Source organism: Callithrix jacchus, chromosome 12 (genome assembly GCF_049354715.1).
Source record: "Callithrix jacchus isolate 240 chromosome 12, calJac240_pri, whole genome shotgun sequence".
Classification (NCBI taxonomy): domain Eukaryota; kingdom Metazoa; phylum Chordata; class Mammalia; order Primates; family Cebidae; genus Callithrix; species Callithrix jacchus.
In genome coordinates, this window is record NC_133513.1 from 2,341,254 (window position 1) to 2,362,870 (window position 21,617).

General features: G+C 59.4%; 1 protein-coding gene across 20 annotated transcripts; it reads right to left on the reverse strand.

The window, feature by feature from the left end:
* Window positions 1–469: 469 nt before the first annotated feature.
* Window positions 470–15,984, reverse strand: RHBDF1 (rhomboid 5 homolog 1). 20 transcript variants are annotated; one of them, XM_078344128.1, is made up of 19 exons: window positions 15,880–15,984; window positions 8,236–8,376; window positions 8,036–8,166; window positions 7,680–7,784; window positions 6,962–7,175; window positions 6,026–6,235; window positions 5,827–5,949; window positions 5,596–5,753; window positions 4,868–5,122; window positions 4,656–4,767; window positions 4,457–4,531; window positions 4,194–4,355; window positions 3,158–3,258; window positions 2,936–2,999; window positions 2,460–2,554; window positions 1,842–1,917; window positions 1,671–1,771; window positions 1,399–1,552; window positions 470–1,162 (listed from the first exon to the last, which is right to left on the reverse strand). In XM_078344128.1, exons 2-19 carry the CDS (start codon window positions 8,350–8,352, stop codon window positions 743–745), a joined length of 2,673 nt encoding a protein of 890 aa, XP_078200254.1. In that variant the 5' UTR covers window positions 8,353–8,376; window positions 15,880–15,984; the 3' UTR covers window positions 470–742. The 20 variants fall into 20 exon arrangements, with proteins under 20 accessions (XP_078200254.1, XP_035122181.1, XP_035122176.2 ...); XM_035266290.3 differs by having other exon boundaries at window positions 7,680–7,787; XM_035266285.3 differs by lacking the exon at window positions 15,880–15,984 and adding an exon at window positions 15,146–15,253 and having other exon boundaries at window positions 7,680–7,787.
* Between the last annotated feature and the right edge of the window lie 5,633 nt (window positions 15,985–21,617).

The following is a 21,617-nucleotide window of genomic DNA, read 5'->3' on the forward strand; positions in this document are numbered from 1 at the left end:
CAGTCTGGCGACAGAACAAGACCCCATCTCAAAAAAAAATAAAGTCAAAAGACACAGGACCCTGGGTAGGAAAGACTGAGGCTGCCCCATCACAGAGGGCAGTTAAGGGGAGAGAATGGGAGAGAATTGGTATAGGTGAGTCCTGCAGTCCAAGATGACAGCACACCACCTAAGCTTCGTGGCCACATCACTCCCCAAATGACACAACTATGTAACCATGATCTCCATAACAAGGAGAAAATAAAAGCAGAGTGGCTTTAGGGTCTGCGTTGGCTACCAGACGCTCTAAGGAGAAAGAGCAGCAAGTGCACATGCCTGGCTGAAGGGCTTCACTGGGAGGTGAAAGAGCCTGTGACTCTACCTGACACTCAGTTCCCTGCCCCAGGGACTTGTGAGTGGGAGGCAGGGGGCCTGCAGGACCTCCCTCTATAGCTCCCAGCCAGAAACAAAGACGAAGAAGCAGCCCCGGTCAGGTTAATGGCAGCTAAAACGCTCCCAGTCCATTTATTGGCCACGTGAGGTGGTCGTCAAGAGGCAAATGAGGTTATCACAGGAAGATGTGTAATAAGTGCCCGGCAGCACAAAGGGTTCAGCAGAGTGAACAAGGCACACGAGGTCTGTGTTCAGGAAACAGGCCAGTCCCCTCGTGGAGCAGGTGACTCCCATACGCCTGTGAGGCTCAGGGTTGTGGTGTCTGGCTCTGTACTGTGGGAGCACGTGGCCCCTGGAGCCCGCAGCCTGCTCAGTGTAGCTGAGCGTCCAGTTCGTACTTCTCACAGAACTTGTCGGTGAAGGGGATGCAGGTGAGGAACTCGCACCACTCGCAGCGGACAGGATAGACGTAGAAGAGGACCACCAGGCCAGCCAGGAGGCCCAGGAAGACCACCTGAAAGACGATGATCTGGCAGCGTTTCCGGTACAAGTCGAACTTGCCGAAGCTGATGTAGGGCAAGAAGGCGAAGGACAGGAAGAGGCCGCTGATGAACCCTGAGATGTGGGCAAAGTTGTCGATCCAGGGCAGCAGCCCAAAGGTGAAGAGGAAGAGCACCACAGCCAGCAGCTTGAAGAAGGCACGCCACGGCCGTGCCAGGATCTGCCAGCTCTGGAAGAGCTCCACAAAGAGGCAGGCCAGGATGCCAAACTGGGAGCCAGCCGGACCCACCTGGGGGGTGGTGGGGGCAGCTATAAGGCCGTGGGGCTGGGCAGGTCCCCTGTACCCAAGGTCTCATCTTTCTGCCCCCACTTCCCATGGCCTAGAGCATACTGGGACTGAGGATCCAAATGGAGATGCTCCCTGCCAGGCACTGCAGAGGCTCAGACTCCACACTCCATGTGGACATGTTCATGGCAAGCTGCAGGGGCACACAGGAGGACCCACACCCGGAGGGCCAGCCTTACCTCTGCTCGGTACGGCAGGAAGATGGCACTGGCCAGATTGCCAGTGACACCACTCAGCAGGTAGATGATGGCTATACGGTGCCAGCCTGCCAGCTTCTCCAGGTCCCTCAGGACGGTCATCTGGAAGCAGATGGACACCAGGCAGTGCAGGATCCTGTGGTCAGTGGCAGGTGGCGGTGGGGAGACATTCAGCAGGGAAGTAACCTCTCTGCCACCCCAGCCAGCCAATCCTGGGGACCCTGAGACCACCCACGCAGCCCGGTGTCACTTGCCCGGCGTGCAGGAAGAGGGACAGCCACAGGCGGTAGAACTGGTCAGGCACCTCAGGGTTGAGGAAAGGCAGGAGCCCACACACATCATCCATGCAGTGCACCTGTGCAGAGCAGCATGTCAGCACTCACAGCAGCTGGGGGAGGGGAAAGACAGACACCCCGGAGGCCTACCTGAGAGCAGAGTGTGGCCTCCTCATGGAAGTAGCCCCTCATGAAGTCACAGTACTCCCGGGAGGTGATCTCACACCTAGAAGGGTGGGCCAGGGTTGGGAGGCTGCTGCCTTGTGGAGGGCACTGCTGGCATCCAGGGCAAGTTTCAGCCACACCTACACATGTTTGTTAGCCCTGAAGAAGTCCAGACCCCTTCTGACCCCACACCCCTTAGCATACTGGGTTATTTCAGGAATTTTTTCTTTTTTTTGAGACGGAGTCTCGCTCTGTCGCCCAGGCTGGAGTGCAGTGGCACGATCTTGGCTCACTGCAACCTCCACACCTCCCAGATTCAAGCGATTCTCCTGCCTCAGCCTGAGTAGCTGCGACTACAGGCACGTACCACCACACCTGGCTGATGTTTGTATTTTTAGTAGAGACAGGGTTTCATCACACTGGTCAGGCTGGTCTTGAACTTCTGACCTCATGATGCACCCACCTTGGCCTCCCAAAGTGCTGGGATTACAAGCGTGAGCCACTGCACCCAGCTATTTCAGAATTTGGTTAGGGAGAAGGCCCAGCCCTAGGACGATGCTCTGAGCCCAGAAACCAGCTGCAGTCCCGTGCACGCACGCCTACCTGCCCTTGGTGCCGATGCAGCAGGGCCGCCCTGTGATGACACAGTCCATATGCGGATGGTTGGTGTGGTTCCCGGCACTGTTTTTGGTGCAGATCTGGGTCACAAATGGGGATGAGTTAGGTCAGGGCCTCGCCCAATTTTTGGCCCCACACCATGTTTAGGGGTAGAGGCAAAGGTAGGTGGGCTCATAAGGTAGAAAACTGTGGTTTCCAGCAGGCCACCGCCCTCTGAGTCTCTGTCAAACTGGAATAATGTCACTTGACCTTTCAAGTCTCCATCTAGTTCTCCTCATCTACTTGCTCAGAGGAGCAGGTGTTGGTTGATGGACAGGCTGTGCAAAGGCCAGGTGCACAGCATCTGAAAACGTGAGGTGGTCCCATGATGGGAATCTCTGGCATCACCAATGGGTGGGTGTGGTGGGCGCTCTCCCTGCATGACAAGGATGACTCCCTAACAATCCCCCACTGTAGCTCACCGGCCACCTGGTGATGTCTTCTGGCCACTCATGGGGGTCTTCAGAGGAGGGCTCATCACACACCCTGCATGAGCCAAGTAGGTGGTCAGACCCTGCTGGGAGCCCCTAGCGTTGGCACCCTTCCAGCCAAGTTGCCAACAAGGGGAGCCCCTACGCCCTCTGCACCACAGCCCCCAGGAAGGTGTGAAAGGAGGCAGGTAAGAGCACTGCGGCAGGACTAACCTGGGATCCTGGTGGCAGACAGAACCAAACTGTCTCTTGTGGCCGGCAAGCTCTGGGGCACTGGGATGGACAGGCCACTTCACCCACACTGCCAGCGTGGACTGTGGGAGGAGGACACAGGGTCAGGCCCAGCTGGGTCGGGACAGTGAGGGGCGCTCAGTAGTCAGGAGTCAAAGGCAAAACCACTGAGCTCATCCCTGAGTTCTACGAGTCACCCCCTATGAATTGATCCTCTTGAAGCGCACAGGGGTGTTGGAGGAGACTTAAAAGGAGTTCGACAGTGGCCAGGTGCAGTGGCTCATGCCTGTAATCCCAGCACTTTGAGAGGCCGAGGTGGGCAGATCACCTGAGGTCAGGAGTTCAAGACCAGCGTGACCAATATGGAGAAAGCCTGTCTCTACTAAAAATACATAGATTAGCCAGGCGTGTTGGTGCGCGCCTGTAATCCCAGCTACTTGGGAGGCTGAGGCAGGAGAATCGATTGAACCCAGGAGGCAGATGCTGCAGTGAGCCAAGATTGCACCGCTGCACTCCTGCCTGGGTGAGAGCAAAACTGTCTCAAAAAATAACAACAACAACAACAAAAAAACAAGGCTTTCGACAGCATAATTCCTGTTAGCTGAAAATCAGCATCAACCTCTGTGTCCTAAATCAGGGAACCGGCATGGACTGTGGCACCTCCATATAAGATGACGTGATGAAAGTTTGGGTGAACTGCCTTTTTAAAACTGCTCAGTGGAAAAGAGGGCAATGCCACTGACATAAACGTTAAGACACGTGCAGGAAGAGTACACCCAAGTCAAACAACCAAATCAGATGGTGGTCTACGGGGCGAGGAGCTGGAGATGGGGAAGTGTGGGGTGGGGACAAGGAGGAATGGATGTGACAGGAACGGCCTTGCACATAGGAAGGCGGGATGTGCCAGGAAAGAGCGCGAAGGATCGCTCTACTGAGTCTATCTGAAGTCCGAAGCAAAGAGCGAACTCGGGGCAGGCAGATGCGGGGTGGGGGGGGGGGTCCTGCTGGGGAAACGCACCGAGCACTCCTCCTCCGAGGTCTGCACGCAGCCCGACCTGTCGTTGCGCACGCAGCAGGCCGAGTGCTTCTCGCGCTCGCGCGCTGCCCGAATGAAGCTGTGCACCTGCGGGTCCTGGCGCATGCACGGCGAAAACTTGGCGCCCAGGTGGATGAGGGCCTCCTGCGGGCGAGAGAGACCAACAGCTGCGTTCCCTGCCTCCCGCTCGCCGCTGGCACCTCCAGGTCCCGCCCCCGCCGGCCCTGCCCCAGCCCCGCCCTCACCGAGCTAGGGCCGATCCAGAAGTTCTCCTGCTGCACGTACTTGACGTTCTCGTAGACCCCGCGGTTCCGCAGCACCTAAGACGGTGGGGAGCGGCATCAGACAGGCCCGCTGTGGGCCCTCTCAACCCAGAGCGGGGCGGGAGCGGGTGCAGAGCCCAGATCCCACTGGCCCGGGCCTGGTGAAGGCACAGGGGCTCACCGAGTCCACCGTTTCATGCTGCGAGAAGCCCACGGGGGCGATGCCGTAGATGCACACGGCTAGAATGGTGACGAGCGAGTGCACGAAGGTGAGCCAGTAGGTGAAGAAGGGCCTGCGGGGCGGAGCGTCAGCGGGGCCTCAGCCCCGACCCGGAGCCCCCAGCGTCCCCACGGAGCCTCCATCCCACCCCAGGCCTTGCCTGCCTCGCCTACCTGTGGTCGTCCATGTCCTCAATCTGGCGCTTGACGAAGCTGTCAATGCGCTTGCGGTAGGTGCGGTTGGTGAGCCGTCCCACCATGCCCAGCCCATACGGCCGCTTCTCCCGGGCAAAGAGCTTGCGCACCGGCACCGCGATGCGCTGGCCCCGCCGCGGCCCCGCGGTGCTCACCACCTCCTGTCGGAGCCGCACCTTGGGCTGCTGGGCTGCCGCACCCTCCTTCTGCTTCCGCCAGCCTCGCTCCAGGGGCCTGGGGGCAGCAGGTGTTCACCTCCCACCCCAGCCCCCCACAGGCTGCCGTCCCTCCCCGGGGCAGCAGGGCACCCTGTCTCTATCCTGGCGAAGACGCTGGGCAAGTCCCCCGGAATTTGCCTCCTCCTTTGCCAGTAAAAGAGCAATACTGTGGGCCTCTGGGGATGGCAGGGAGCAGGAACCAGGACCCACAGAGTTCTGCCATTCAGCAAGGATCACCTCTGTCACCTCTGCCTCCCCATTGGATTCTGTCCCGCCACTGGGCTCTAAGATTGCTGTCCTATCCCACAGACAAGCCTTGACCCTGAGGCCATGCCCAGCCCTGGTTCTTCTACCCCTGGTGGCCAGTGGGTTCCCAGTCCCTGAGGCTACCCCTTCCATCACCCCCAGAAGTGAATGCCAAGACTCGCCTGGCTGTTCCTGACGGCCCGGGGTCTCCCTCTGGCCCGGTTCCCTGCCTGCCTCACTCACAGCATCAGGTGGCTGCGCTCAAGCTCACTGCGGTCCAGGGCCCCGCCGGTGAGGTCTGCCTGCTCCGGCGCCTTCTCCCAGTCCTTGAGTGCTGCCTCCGATGGGGACTCGAAAACTTCGTCCGGGTAGGTGGACAGCTCTTCATGGAGGATACCTTCCTGAGCAAACACATGAGGTCAGGGTGGACGCCGGGATGAAGGGAACTGGGGTGATGCCCTGGGCACTCCTTACCCGGGCAAAGAAGGACGTGTCCAGCTCATCAGGGAAATCAGTCGTGTCCTCCTCCAGAAAGCTGGCGGGAGTGAAGCTTCGACGCTGTGCCCGGCGCAAGGTGCCATCCCTAACAGAGCGGCCCTGGGCATGGGGAAGCAAGCATGAGACCCGGCTGCTGGCTCGGCCCCCCACCCCCACCCTTGGCCCCTGCACCCACTTTCATCAGTGCCGCGGCCGCCCGGAAGCTCATCTTAGCCACCGACTCTCGCTTGCGCCGCCGCGGGAGCCGGTGGAAACCTGAGCGGGAGCTGGAGAAGGAGCAGAGGGAGGCAGCACCTGGCGTGACAGGAGTGTGTGGGGCACTCAGGCCTTCCGCAGTGTCATCTGCCACCCGGAAGGCCCGGCCACGGGCCAGGGGATCTATGATCTGGAGAAGGGGAGGAGATGATGGAGTCAGGACTGGGTCAGCACCATGCAGGCTTCCAACTCCCCCAGGTTCACAGAGGCCTTGCAGTCAAAGAGCGTGACTGCTACTCCTGACACCTCGTGGGCCCCTGGCCAACTGCAGGGACACCACTCCCACCCCACAGCGCCTAGAGGTCCTACCTGGAATGCTCTCCCATCCAGACAATGGCCCCTGGTGCAATCCCAAGACCATGTCCCCATCCCAAGGTACCCCTTCCCAGGGACTATTTCAGGTGCCTTCACGGGCAGGCTGTCTAACTGCCCTTCCAGACTGTAAGCTCCCAAAGAGCCTCTTCTTTTTGTTTGTTTTTTTGAGGCAGAGTTTTGTTCTTGTTGCCCAGGCAGGAGTGCAACAGCGCGATCTCGGCTCACCGCAACCTCCGCCTCCCAGGTTCAAGCGATTCTCCTACCTCAGCCTCCCAAGTAGCTGGAATTACAAGCACGCACCACCACGCCCGGCTAATTTCGTATTTTTAGTAGACATGGGATTTCTCCATGTTGGTCAGGCTGGTCTCGAACTCCCAAACTCAGATGATCCACCCGCCCCAGCCTCCCAAAGTGCTGGGATTACAGGCGTGAGCCACTGTGCTCAGCCCAAAGAGCTTCTACTCAGGCCGGCTGTGTCCGCAGCCCTAGCCCCTGGGAGCAGAAGGAGGGGCCTGCAGGAGGCAGCAACAGGCAGGCACACCTTCTGCATTCCCAGCTGGCATGGCCCCACGTACAGTGGGGGTGGTGTCTCGGTGCTGGTCAGCGACACATTGTCCTGGCTGGGCAGGTCCAGCTCCCGGAGGACCTGGGGCTTCAGCTTCCCATAGCGCTGGCTGCAGTGACGGATGCTCTTGCGCTGCCATTTCTGGGTGCTGTCACTCTCCTTGCTCACTCCAAACCAGTCAGCGGCCCCCCTGGCATGGCAGAAACTCAGCAAGGAGCATCCAGATCACCCCTCCCAGGCAGGGACTTGGGCGGCCCTCCCCGGGGGCAGCACGTCCTGCCCCAGGCCTGCAGTCACTCCTGGGGCCAGAGTCTGGGTGGGCAAGGTCTAATAAGAGGATTCGTGGGTTCCAGCCACCCGCTGAACTGTTGGCCAACTCCAAGTTCCCACTAGACTGCAGCTGGCAGGGCCTGCCTAGCTGAGTGCTTCCCAGAGGCCCTCACCCCACCATTCTTGAGGGGCTGTTGAGGGGAGACACAGTCCAGAGAGGGAGCTTGGCCCCAGGACACCACAGAACTCAGATAGCAGGTGCTTGCGGGCCCAAGCAGGCTGTCCACAGCACTTGGACATGCAAACAGAAACACTGCCAGCACCTGCCATTAGGAACCCCAGGGAATAACCAGGCTGGCAGCTCCCAAGGGGCCCCATGCCAAGCACATGCCAGAACACCACACTCGTGACCTGTATGAAATACCTGAGCAGGGACCGAGAGAGAGACTGGCGCTGTGGGAGGGCCCTGCGGGCAGCCCAGGGACCCAAGAGGGGTAGAGTGTGGACGCGCCCGAAGCGTACTTGTCGGCTGCTAAGAGCATCCGGGTGGTGAAGACAGAAGGGGAGAGTGAGTGCCAAAGAGAAGGGAGGGGAGCAGGGGAGTGGAGTGAGAGCAGTCAGTCTCCGCAACAGGAGGAGGGCAAGGGGATGTGGGGACCAAGAAGGAGGGGGAAGCTGAGACAGGAGGGCCCCTTGCCTCACTCCCATCCTCAGTGTACCTGCCTATGCCCCGCCAGCCCCCAGCTCCCACCCCATGGAGCAGCTGGGCATTGTCAGTACCTGCGGATGGTCTGTGTGATGGACGTCTGGCGCTGCAGCACCGGCCGCCGGAGCTCATAGTGGGGCGAAGAGATGTGGGCTGTCTCCGCTGGCATACTCACACTCCTCAGGAAAACCTGTCGCCTCAGGGGCTGGGCAACAGGGTCACAGTGAGGGTGGTAGACAGGGGGCACCCACAGCCCCTGCTGGCCAGGGCCTACCTGCAGGAAGCTGGGCTCTTCTGCTGTCGCGGGTGCTGCAGAGGGAATGTCCAGCTTTAGCCAGGGCGGCTTCTTGCGCTGCAGGCTACTTGTGCTGTCCCGGCGGGCCTCACTCATGGTTCCCAGCAGAGCGGGGCAGGCCTGCGGGCGTGGGACGTGTTATTCAGTAACCACGACGCTGACAGACTTCTGAAGATTCATTGCGCCCCGACCCAGGAGGAGGGAGAAGCAGCGACAAGCCCACCCGTGGTGCTCAGGTTCCCCCACTGTCAGAGCCTTACTGTGCTCAGCCCTGACTTGCTCTGAGCCTGGCTTGTTCATCCCAACAGACAGTGCTGGGCACATCCTAGGTCCTCAGGCAATGTAAGTCCATGGGACAGCTATTTGAGCCCCCAGTATGATCAGGAATGGCTCTAGGTGCTGGAGACACACTGGTGGAGAAACGAAACAAAATCCCTGCCCTCCTGGAGCCGGCAGTCTATACAATGAACTTTTTAAATAAGTGAATGTACTGGTTAAAAGATGCTAAGTATGACGGGGGAGAAAAAGCAAAGCAGGGGCCGGGCGCGGTGGCTCACGCCTGTAACCCCAGCACTTTGGGAGGCCGAGGCGGGTGGATCATCTGAGGTCAGGAAATCAGGACCAGCCTGGCCAACATGGTGAAACCCCGTCTCTACTAAAAATACAAAATTAGCCAGGCATGGTAGCACATGCCTGTAATCCCAGCTACTCAAGAGGCTGAGGCAGGAGAATCGCTTGAACCCAGGAGGTGGAGGTTGCAGTGAGCCGAGATCGTATCACTGCACTCCAGCCTGAGCAACAGCGGGAGACGCTGTCTCAAAAAAAAAAAAAAAAAAGCAAATTAGAGTTGCTTGACAGGAGGGAATGAGGCCTCCCTGTGAGGCGACATATGAACTAAGGCTTGAAGGAGGGGAGTGAGCACAGCTGGGGCTGCAGGGGTTTCCACACACAGAGAACAGCCAATGTGAGGTCTTAGGAACATGGGGCTCACCCTCATGTGTGCCCAGGGCACATCTCAGGCCTGTCTTACCCAGGCCTCACCCTCTCACGCACCAAGACTTCTATTCCAGAGACAAAGACCTCAGTATGCACATGACAGCCTGTAAGGGGTGTGCGATCAGTCCACTGCACAGAGTCACCACACTCAGGCAAGAGGATGGTAGGGCAGCAGCTGGTGGTCCCAGGCTCTTGTGCACAAATGACTTGGCAGAAACCACCTGGGCACAGACACCAGAGTGACCACCAGGTGGCGCAACGTGCCCAGAAACAGCAGTGAGGCGGCTGGGTGTTGGGGCTGTGGGGCACTGCATGGCTGGCTCTACCCTGAGCATCCCGCCCCAACCCCAAACCTATCACCCAGGCACAGAGCAAGGGCCCAGCGGAAAGCCCCAGAGCAGACAGGCCAGGCTTCGATTCTGGCCGCCAATGCTGGCCATGTGACTGTGACTCTGTTTCCCCCTTATACCACCTGGCAGATCTGCAGCTGCCCCCAACCCAGGGGGACCACACGGGGATCACAGCAGAGATCCAAACTGAGAAAGGCCCCTGAGCACGCCACTGGACAGACAGTTGTGGGGGACTGGCCAGAGCTTCCCAAAGCAATTTTAGACAGAAAACCCCAAATTTCTCCGCCTCTTTAAAGAACTGCAGCCCCTGAGCTGTAGGCTCTGCAGCCCACCCACTAAGGCCCCAGAAACAGCTTTCACACATGGGTGTCCCTCTCAACTGCTTGGAGGAAAGCCCCACCTATGCTGTACAAATAGGAAAACAAATAGGGAACACAAGCTTGCCCTGCTCAAGGTCATATATGGAGGGCAGCACAGGATGCTGCTCACAGCTCCTCACGATCTTTGCCAAGCAGGGACAGGCCCGGAACGGTACACACGGCTTCCTCCGACCCCATACCACCAGGGAAAGGTTGGGAATGCTGCTCACAGCCCCTACTGGTCCTACGTGGACCAGAACAAACACAGGTGGAAAAGGGTCCTTCAGGGATGCCTTCTGCTGGCTCTTACCCCACCCCTCACACTCCAACCCCTTCTCTGAGCTGACTGTGCACTTCAGTTCCCAGGTGAGAGATGGGGGGAAAGCGTTGGGAAGCTCCCCATGCAAGATGCTCAGGGGTTGTTCCATCCACAAGGCCCCCTAAGGCTGAGTTCCTCTCCCTGGCCCTCACTTGGCCTGGAATCTGGTGCAAAGGCCAAGGGTGGCAGCTGCCTCCACATCTATGGGAGTCCCTCCTGGGCCCCTGGCCCATGCAGACCCCCAGAGTGCCACAGGGTCAGACAGGACGGCGTCTTAAAGAGAACTGGGTGGGTCAAGGTCCCTCTGGGAGACCACTCTGCATCTGAATTGTGGCCCAAACCCAGCCCAGACCTGCGTGTCCTGGATACAGCCCAGCCACAGCATCAAGGAGTCACAGCTCAATTTCCTGATCGTCCCCAGGCTTTTCCTCTACAGAGCATACAGAGAGCAGTACGATCACCCTGCTGGTGAGGAAGAGCCAGGAGGGCTGCCTCTGAGTCTCAGACTCTAAGGGTGCAATTTCAGACCGTTGTCAGGCACATTGGGAAGTCAGGTGGTGCTCGGGAAGGGGCTTCCAGAACCCAGTGCTGGGACAGCATCCTGAGTACACTCCCAGCGTGTTCTCACCTAGAACATGGACAGATGTTCCCAGTGAGGCCATTATGGGGCCAGAGACTGGGGCCACTGCCAGGAACCAGAAGGCTGAATCCAGGGGGCCATCCTCTGCAGGAGTCTCTACCTGTGCCCAGCAGCACTAGGCCACACCCGGGTGGTTCTTCACTCAGGAGTGTGAGCGACCTTTGCCAACAGAGACCTTTGCCAGCTGATCAGCTCACATGCATCCATGACTTCTGTGGCTCCTCACAGCTGACTCCCTCCCCTCAAAGCCTGCACGTGCGCCCTGCACAACCTCCCACGTGTTTGAGGACCTGCAGCCTCAGGCTGCCCCACTTCACGAAGGTGGTCTTGGCCTGGATTCCCAGACACAACACAGCCCAGCACAGCAAGGGAGTTCATTCACACGTGATGGGCCACTGTCCTGTCACTGCTGGTTCCACAGCGCTCAGGACTGGCCTGCTGTGAAGCCACTGCTGGGTGAACACTGATCGCTGCAGAACCCAGGCCACTGGGTCTGTATCTAGGGTAATGAAGGATTACTCAAGACGACCCCTTGACCGGGTCTGGGAAGAGGAGCTGTCTGGCATGAGCAGGTGCAAACAGGAACAGTTAGGAGGTGAGAAGAGCTGAGCGCTGCATGTATGGGGAACCTGACCTCCCCAGTATGTCTCAGCCTGGGGCCCAACGTCAGCCCCAGCAAACAGCAGAGTACTCAGCTCAAGCGGAGGCACCAGCTGCCATGCTTGTACATCCAGTTCTCCTGGGGTTCCCCACCTCCCTAAAAACCCCTACCAGTGCAGGCAGAGGTCCTGCAGGTGGGCAGAGAACTCACCCTGCTCCCAGTGCTGGGTGTTCTGGCCTGCCACACCCCTGTGTGCCTAGATCCCCATCTGGGCCTCAAGTGGGTGGGATTCACAAAGGAAGAGCCAGAGTAGGCGTGGGGAGGGGCAGGCCCAGGCTGGACAAAGAGTCTGGCCAAGGAGCGGCACACTGCCCTCCCAGAGACAGTGGCTCAGTGTCCAGGCCTTCCCCAGGCGCACAGTGGGCTCTTGTTCCCAGAAAGCCCCTCGGGGGGGATCCCAACAGTGTCTCCCCCGCTGCTGGCCCCTCAGTATAGGGGGAAACTGTGGCCCATGGAGGGCCTGACTGCTTGGGGTCACACAGCATCTGAGTCACTGCAGCAGCATCACAGCTGCCAGCCCAGGCCCAGCCACATCGCATCCCAGGACCGGCTGGGGGACGGGGAGCAGGGCTCTCGATAAGGCTGAGGGTGAGAAGGGTGAAGGGAGCCACTGGCCTCATGCACACTGGAGTCCGCTCTGGCTGCCTGCGGAGCCTGGTGTGAAGGGGCTGGGTGGGGGATGCTGGAGAGTCCTGTGGACTCTGGTTTCTGCTCTGGAAATGTCTGCGGACCCATCAAGCTGGCCCCATGCACGGGTACAGGGATAGCCAGAGAGCAGGAGCCGGTGCAGGGAGGCCACTGGGGACAGCCCAGACTGACGCTCAGGCCCTGTCTCCACCACCTACACCCCAAGCAAGCCTCAGCTTTCCCAAATGGAAATCAGGGGTCACAGCAGGACCTGGCACGACAGGCAGTGGCTGACTCCACCAGTGTCTGGTGCTGCCTGTGGGCACTGGGTGCTCTCTAGGGGGCAGGAGTTAAGGTGTGAAAGGGCCCTACAGCATACGCAACAAGAGGGCAGCCCTGGGGACACCTGGGGGCGGTACCCTTCAAAGGTGTTGAGTTCGGGAAGCGACGACAGTGAAGCTCTAGCCAATGCAGGCACAGACAGTGGCCACAGCCAGTGCAGAGCTGCATCCTCAGGTGTGAGCAGCAACCACATCTGTCCTCAAGGCCTGCCCTGCGCACTCACAGGACCATGCTGGCAGGGACAACTGGCCACAGAGGGGACTGCCAATCGCAGGGCCAGAACCATCATGCCTGGGCTCTGCTCCTCCCAGGCAACTGACTGCTTTGAGGTCAGCTGGAGCAAGGGGCCTCACCCCAGGACACCTGCCCAGACGTGTCCTCAGCTCACCCGAGCCTCGTCCCCAGGGGAGGTGGCTCCTCCGGAATCCCCACCCACACGCTGGTCTCTGACCCGTCTTCTGCTTGACTTCTAATCTGAAGCCCAGTCCTAGATCTGCCTTGAGAAGGGGAAGTCACCAGCTGTCTGGCAGCCCAGCATTAGCTCCTCCGGCCTGATGAAAGGAAAGTCACCTAGCCTGTCTCTGTGCCCCTTCTGTTAATGGCATCATGCCGACAAGGACATCTGCCAGGCTCTTTGCAAACGCTCCCAGTGAAGCCTCTACTTTTCTGTGGAAGAAATGAGGATCAGGACGGAGCAGGGCAGGCCTGAGACTTTTGCAGGGTCCTCTGCAGGTCCCCAGCAGGACACACTGGTTCCCTGCCTCCCCTCATCACCCCAGGCAAGTAGACAAAACAAGAGGTTTCCTACCAGCCACCTGTGAGAGAAGACGCCCTAGGGCCCGGAGACACAGGAATCCCTGATGCCACCAACATTCCGGGCCCTGACCTAGGAGAGTAGTACACAGGGAGGTAAAGGGGCCAGTGATGGGGAGGGGCGGGGCACTGCCCATGGCACATGGGTCACCAGAGCGAAATCCCTGCCTCGGTTGGGTCTGACAGGCTGACATGGCAGACACACCTGGGAGCCAGGGGTCACCAAGGGCAGGTCAGGGGACCTGTCCAAGCTGCACAGTCAGAAAGGGGACGGCAGCAAGGACTTAGCTACACCAGATTCTGGGTGTAAGCTGCCTGGTAAGCTGGTCCCCTCTAGTCCCCAGTCTGGAGTCTAGCTGGGTCCCAGGAGTTAGGCAAAAGCACTCTCTCCAGGCTGGAGGTGGGAGAGGCCCACACCCCATGCACACCTCTGGCCAGAGGACAGATGGGCAGCCCAGTCACCAGTCAGAGCCCTCCGGAGATGTCCCTGACTGACCCTATGCACATGCTCCCTGGTGCCCAGACACCCTTGGGCTCAGTAACCCCACAACCCCCTCCCGGGACCCACCAGTCACAGGACAGGACTGGACCAAGTCAGGGCAGAAATGGCTTCAGTCCTCAGCAGCTGGCTCACCTTCCTCAAACCAGATCCTGACTGATCACATTGGTCTGTCTAACCCCTGGGAGGGGGTCCTCCGTATCCATCTTACAGATAAGGAAACTGAGGCTCAGAAAAGCCCATCACTGCCTAAGGTCTCAGAACCTCTAAGGGAGTTCAAAGCCTTGGGCTAGGTCTGCCCCTGGCTGCAGACCCCAGAGGACAAGGCAGAACACCTAGGTTGTTCAGCCTCGTGGCTGTGGAGAGCTGTCAGACCCCTCTAAGACCCCATGCCACCTGCTCTATCAGGGCCATCTCAGTTGAAGGAGTAAGGAGTCACCCCCAAAATCATCCAACTCAAAAAACAGGCAAGAGCCAAGGAATTCAATCATTGGGCAAAATGTGATCCTGGCACAGACACGGAGGTGGGGTATCTGGAACCAGTGTGGGGGAGGCCCTCACAGCCAAGAGCAACTAGGGGTGCCCTGGGCAGGGACTATAGCTGGGAAGATCCTGAAAAACAAGGGAGACCTGGGTGACTCCCCCTGAACCAAGAGCCAGTTCATGAGGGGTGCTGGTTGAGGGATGACAGCAATCCCCCACCCTGCTCCAGGGGCCTGTTTGCGCAGTAGAGGCCAGCCAGCCAGTGAAGGCTACTTGGAAGGGCTGGGAAAGGGTCTGAGGCCTAGTGCCTGCAATCTGAGACCACCAGAGTCCTATGTACCCCATTTGCCACTGCCCCTTTCTCAGGAAAAGAGACCCAGCTTGCCCAGAATAACCCCTGGTTGGCTCAGCCTCAGGGACCCCTTGAGCCCCAGCCAGCTGCTTGGTTACTGGCTTCTGCCCACCCTTGGGGTGGGGGCAAGGGGGTTGCGGTTGGCTCCACAGGGGCGGGAGAACCCAGCCTGGGACTGCCTAGGCATCTAGCTGGGTCAAACCTGAAAAGCCAGTTTCATCCTTGAATCTTCTCCCAGTCTTCAACAGGAAGTCCCGTTGGGGGGGGGGGGTTCCCAGGATAGGAGTAGGGCCTCCAGAACTAGACCCCACCCACCCAGACAGACACATTCAGTCTCCAGCTGCACACAGAAGAAGGAACTCTGGTCAGGACCATCTGGGCTGGGAGCAGGCCTTGGGGGGCCAGGGAAGATTCCCCACCCATTCCCGACCCAGCCCTACAAACATACCCAAAGCATGACAGCCACCCCTCTGCCAGTGCCCTGAGCACCTGGGGTCTGGCTGTCACTCCAGCTGGGAGAAGGCCTGTCTGTCTCTGCTGGCCTCTGGCACAGAGTGAGTGTCTGTCTACGGAAGTCGGTCCTAGCCCACCCTGGAGTTTCCATGTTTACAGATGGGGGAGTCAGTGCCCTGGGGCAGAAGGTGGAGTCAGTCCCCCACCCGCAGCTCCACTGCTCTGGCTATTCCCGTCGGTGAGGGCAGCCGGGACAGGGACGATCCCGCCCTGAGCTGTAGTTTCGACTTGGAGACACCACCCATCGGTGCTGGCCGGGAAGGAACATGCAAGGGGGGTGGGAGCTCAGAGGAGCCTGGGCACCCCCGGACTCAGCCTCCCGCTCCTGGGACCCTCAGCTGTTGGGCGGAGGCTGGAGCCGAGCTGTCCGGCCCAGCCAGGCCGCTGGGACTGCTAATCCAGCCACGGGCTATTTTTGCGGCGCTCCGGAATAGGAATCCGGGGCTGGGCCGCCTCCGCGGGTGACTCGGAAAACTCCGGGAAGAAAACTCCTGCCGCCCCAGCAGGGCTCGCCACGATCCCTCCCCAGCCCCGGCCCCGACAGGGCCCCGGCCGCTGCTCGGAGCAGCTCCGGCCACCGGGTGCTGAGGACGCGCCCCACGTTTGACGGACGCAGCCCCGGAGCCCGCCAGCCCGCGGAGCCCTGCGCTCCCGGCCGCGCTCACTCACCGCCGCAGGGGGTCCTTCGGGGGTCCGGAGGGCGCCGGGGAGGAGGGGCTGCCGCTGCTGGCCGGGAGGGCGCCCGCGCCGAGTCCCCGCCCGCCCGGGAATGCCATGGAGCGAGGGGCGTGCGCGCCGGGGGCGGGCCCGGCCGGAGGGGGCGGCCACGCTGACTCAGGGCTCAGGAATGCGCGCCTCCCGCCTGCCTGGCTCCAGTCACCTCCTCCGGGAAGGCCGCTGGGCTCCGCTCTCCCCATTGTCCGTTCGCGAAGAAGGACACCTGTGGCTGAGGTCGCGAGCGCCTCGGCCGGACCGAGGGCCTGGTGGGAGCATCAACGATGGGCGGCTCCACCTCTCCCTGGCTCCAGACTGAGGCCCGACCTGTCCTGCCCTGATTTGTGCTGAGAAGAGGGGGAGTAAGGAGAGAAGGCAGGTGGGGGTAGAGAGTGGAGGATGGGTGGGTATCCCTGGCTCCCCTCAACCAGACCTCCTCCAGAGGCCCACACTGATGAGTCCTGTATCCCAGTCACCCGGTCCTACACGTGAGCACTCACATTCCCTCACACACATACGTGTGCACACGCCACTGAACACTCAATCATACACACCCCACCTTCATTCATTTCATGCATTTCATTCGCTCACCCAAGCACACACTCACATGCACCCACCCACTCATGTACATCTTTCATGGGTATGTACTCCTGCCACTCACACATGTCCACACAAAATTGTACACTGATGCACACGATCAGTTCAGAACTGGAGCAACTGCCCGTTCCCAGGCCCCGTGTCCCCACCCCCAGAAGCCCTGGTCCCCCAGCACTCAGGCCAGGCTGCACCGGCCCCACCTGAGTCGCTGAGCAGAGGCAGCGCCATGTCCGCTGTCCACTCTGGGCTCTTCCCACCATCTCAGAGCTCAGCCACCACCCTGGGGTGGGCTCGTATCCCCGCACTCTCTGGGTTGGACTCAAAATGGCCCTCTGCTTTCAGCTGGGGCTGCTGGAAGTTTCCCAGCATTTGCCTCCTGATACTGGGTGGGCTAACCCAGGGGTGGGGGGACAGGGGTGCCAACAGCAGAGTACAGGCAGGGCTGTCCAGGAGCTCTGAGTGGTGAGGGGGCCGAAGCTTCTTCTGGATAGAGGGTGCAGGGATCCCTTCTTCCCATGGGTCCATAAGGACCCCTCTTAGAGAGTAGTCCCTCAGGCCTCGGAAAAATGTATCTTCAGGCCCTGTGCTGGTCACAAGGCTGCTGCGGCTTCAGTATCATCCTCTGGGCCTGGCAGGCACCAGCCCTCTCCAAACTGAGCAGTTGCACCCAATGCCCAATGCAGACAATGGCCTGGTCCTGGGCTCCACAGAAAAGAAAGGGGAAAATATGAACTAAAGGTGCTGGTACATTCACCGGGAGCTGCCCAGATCCTTGTCCACACCTGCACATAGTGGGCCTCTCCTAACACAAGCAATGCCAACATCCTACTCCTGTAGGAGACAGTGAAAGCTTTTGGGGGGGTGGAGGGGAACTCCACTGGGGGTAGGACTGCCTATGTGTCAGGGACATTGGGTGAAAGGGAGCCTGCCCCCGTGGCAACACTCGGGGCTCTGGTAGCCTGCACGTGCCACCTCACCCATGCCAGGCTCACAGCCAGAGACAGGACAGTCTCCGTGCCTAGCATTCTTGACCCCTGCCAGGAATAATCAAGCCCTACTGGGCCTGGATGCCCAGACGACGCTGGCAGGGCCAGCTAGCGTGTCCTCTCTGGAAAGCTGGGGCCTAGGCTTGCCTCCAAGGCATGCCACAGCTGGGCATCTGGTGTCAGCAGGTCTCCTTCTGCAGTGGACGCTGTCAGGCTCCACCCAGACCCGCTCCAAGACCCAGACACTCATTGCCAGCTGCCAGGAGCACCAGCCTCAGCTGGCTCAGAGCTGAAACACCCCCCACCGAGGAGTTGCCTTCAGTGGAAAGCATGCCCTGGTCTGCCCCTACAGGCAAATCCCCACCTCAGAGCCTGTGTCCAGGAATCCCCAGGCTCTCAGCCCACCCTGACCTCCTGAGTGAGAAAAATTAACACTGAGACAAAGGATCTTTCAGCAACGCAATTTTTACTTCCTGGACTGCAGGAAGTGGCACCATGGCTACCAGAAGTACCCATCCTGCAGTCCAGGAGGTTAAAAACTGTGTTGCTGAGAGATCCTTCTTCCCAGTGCTAATTTTTCCTTGTGGCACCAAGCATCTATTTCCAAAAAGGATGACCAGAGGGGGTCAATATACATGTGCTCAGGACTGACAGCACACAGTCGACATGGTCGAGTTTGTGGACCTCAAACCAGGACACGAGGTAATAGGAGCCCTGACCAGTAAGAGGAGTTCCCAACAGCTACTCCAAAATCCTCAGCTCAGTTTCCAGGCCACAGGTAACCACCCCAAGGGGTCAGACCCTGGGCTTTGGAAAGTCCCTGGAAGGATCATAAGAAACTGCTCCTACATGGGGAGCAGAGCTGCAGGGATGGGCCCATGACCAGCTCCTGGCTATTTGGGGAAGAGGCAGAAGTGGGCCAGGCCAGCCAGTGGCCTGAAGTCACAGGCTATTTCTGAGGCAGCTGCCCCCTCCCCATATCCCAGGGTTTAGCAAGGGGTTCCCATAAGCACCTGGGCCCAGGACCCAGCAGTACTGGCAGTACAGACCCATGCAGGGAGAATGCAGATCACCCACACCCCACTTCAGTCTGCCCAGTGGCTGTCTTCTCTGCCCAAGGAAGCTTTGACCCTTCAGGGCTTGCTGGACAAAGAGGACCCCAGAGACCAGTGAAGAGGTCAGCAGCCATCCTACTGGGAAGCAGTCCGCTCACGGCTGTGTAGAGGGTCCCAAGGCCTCTGACCTGACACCCGCTTCAACAGCTGTCAGAGCCCCCCTCCATCAGAAAGAGATGGAGTTAGTGTGCTGGGCACTCCAGGGCCGTGAAGATGATACCAGAATCCTAAGCTTCTGCAGCCGATAAAGCCACACCTCTCGAGGACTTGCTTATAAAGGCCCCAGTGACTGACTGACAGCCACCTCCTACAGCCAGAGGCAGCTCCAGCCGCTCCACAGCCTGTGGCCTGTTGTGGAGGTGGGGAGACAGGGCTGCTCACTGGAGTACCAATACTAGCCTTTTGACTCGCCTTTTTTTTTTTTGAGATGGAGTCTCGCTCTGTCACCTATTCTAGAGTGCAGTGGCGTGATCTCAGCTCACTGCAACCCCTACCTCCTGGGTTCAAGCGATTCTCCTGCCTCAGCCTCCCGAGTAACTGGGATTGCAGCCATGTGCCACCACACCCAGCTAGTTTTTTGTATTTTTAGTGGAGATGGGAGGTTCACCATGTTGGCCAGGCTGGTCTCAAACTCATGACTTCAGGTGATCCGCACCCCGCCCTCGGCCTCCCAAAGTGCTGGGATTACAGGCGTGAGCCACCATGCCCAGCCTTTGCTCCCCTCTCCATCCCACAAGGAGTCTGACTGTGTCACCCGGGCTGAAGTGCAGTGGCAATCTTGGCTCACTGCAACCTCTACATCCTGAGTTCAAGCAATTCTCCTGCCTCAGCCTTCTAAGTAGCTGGGATTTACAGGCACGTGCCACCACACCTAGCTGATTTTTGTATTCTTAGTAGAGAAACAGATTCACCACGTTGGCCAGGCTGGTCTTAAACTCTTGACCTCATGATCCACCTGCCTCAGCCTCCCAAAGTGCCAGGATTATAGGCGTGAGCCACTGTGCCCAGCCCTGCCTTGACTCCTTTCAAAGCCTAAGGGTGTCCTCATCTCCATCTTCAACTGATACCCTTGGACTCCTCCAACAAGCCTATTCCAGCCCAGCACTGGGGCAAAATGGGAGCAGAGGAGGCCTGTCTCACCTGGCACCACCTCCTCTGGCCTCTCGCCACAGACCAGCCCACCAGCCCACTCTGCAGGCCACAGTTGGAACGCTCATCCCCCACTTCCAGCCTGAGGTGGGAGCTTTAGACCACAAACCAGGAAGTGGGGGGGGTACCCAGAGATTGCACAAGCCCCAGCACTCAGGCCAGAACATCTGGAGAAGTTGGTTGGTTGCTGGCGCCCTGGCGCCGCCCCTCCTCCTCCTGGGGCAGGGGCCAGTCTGCCCTCTGAGTCTCTTTCCTCATCAGAAATGGGGGGATAAAAACACGCCTCTGGGAGCCTCTGGACTCCCCATGATTTCTACAAGGATCACGTATCACTTGTAAAATCAGAATAAATGTAAGTACAAAGCAACACCCACCCTGTCCCTGCCCATCAAGATATAGGCTCAACTGGGGCCTCAGTTTCCCTGCTAGATTTAGGGGAAGCACTGGGGGGGATGGGGGGCTGTTCCCACAGGAAGGAGAGAGGCATTGTTTGGGTTGCATAGCAGGGGATAAGCAGGGAGGGTGTGGGATCACATCCAGGCCTGCTTTATAAACATGGATTTATGACACATTGTCCCCCCCCACCACCTCCGGAAGCAGTACACTGGGCTAAACAGCTGGTGGCTTCCAGCAGGCGGCTGATGGCCCCTCCCTCCCCAGGAAGTCCTGGCTGAGGCCCATGGCGGTGAGACAGCTCAGAGGAGGAGATACAGTTGGAGACCAGGGTTCTGCCCTGTTAGCTTTTCTGTAGGACCAGGTGTCACACTCATCTGAGGGCTCCAGACACGGCCTGTGCATCTGCCCTGCAGTGCGTCTGTCCAGCCCAGCGTCTCCCAGCTGACACTGCCAGATGCCCAACTGCTCTTCAGGGCCTTTTCAGATGCCCCTTTCCAGGACCAGGGTCACAGATATCAAAGACAGCTCAAGAAAAGCCCCTCGGCCGGGCGCAGTGGCTCACACCTGTAATCCCAGCACTTTGGGAGGCCGAGGCGGGTGGATCACGAGGTCAAGAGATTGAGACCATCTGGTCAACATGGTGAAACCCCATCTCTACTAAAAATACAAAAAAATTAACTGGGCATGGTGGCGCATGCCCGTAGTCCCAGCCTCTCAGGAGGCTGAGGCGGGAGAATTACCTGAACCCAGAAAGCGGAGGTTGTGAGCCGAGATCGTGCCATTGCACTCCAGCCTGGGTAACAAGAGTGAAACTCCATCTCAAAAAAAACGAAGAACTCCTCAAGGGTTTTTACACGGCAGAGGTGGGTTGTGGGGTGGGATGGTGCCTGCTATAGGGGAGGGGCCCTGCAGATCCAGATAAACCCTCAAGCAGCCAGAAGTTGGGGAGGGCTGTGCTGGGTGCTGGGGCTGCCATGAGCCATGGGAGCCAGCAGTGTGCCCAGCCCCCTCGGGGCCCATCCCCTAGGCCCTTCCTTCCACTGCACGAAGCACCGTCCCTGCCCCTCCCTAAGGGCATGGATCTGACTTGAGAGGTTACAGACGCAGCAAGCGCTGGGCCGTGGGGAGGCATCGGAAGCAAAGGGCGGCTGCGCACTGCCAGGCCGTGTTCAGCCCTGGTCTGGCCTCAGCCTCTAGAGGAGGCTGGCCGCGCTCCAGCAGGCACAACCCAGAACGTGGGCGAGCTCGCCTCAGCATCCTTGGGCGGAAAGAGGGATGGGGGCTCCAGTGCAGAGACAGAACCCGCGCCGCTCCCTCCTTCCTTCCTCCCACCAGTCTGTGACGACCCCGGCCCAAGGGCGTCCACTTCCTGGACAGGGACTCCTTGGCCCATTCCGACCACACGTGGGGCGGCCTCCCAAGCGCGGCCTCCCAAGCGCGCACTCCGCAG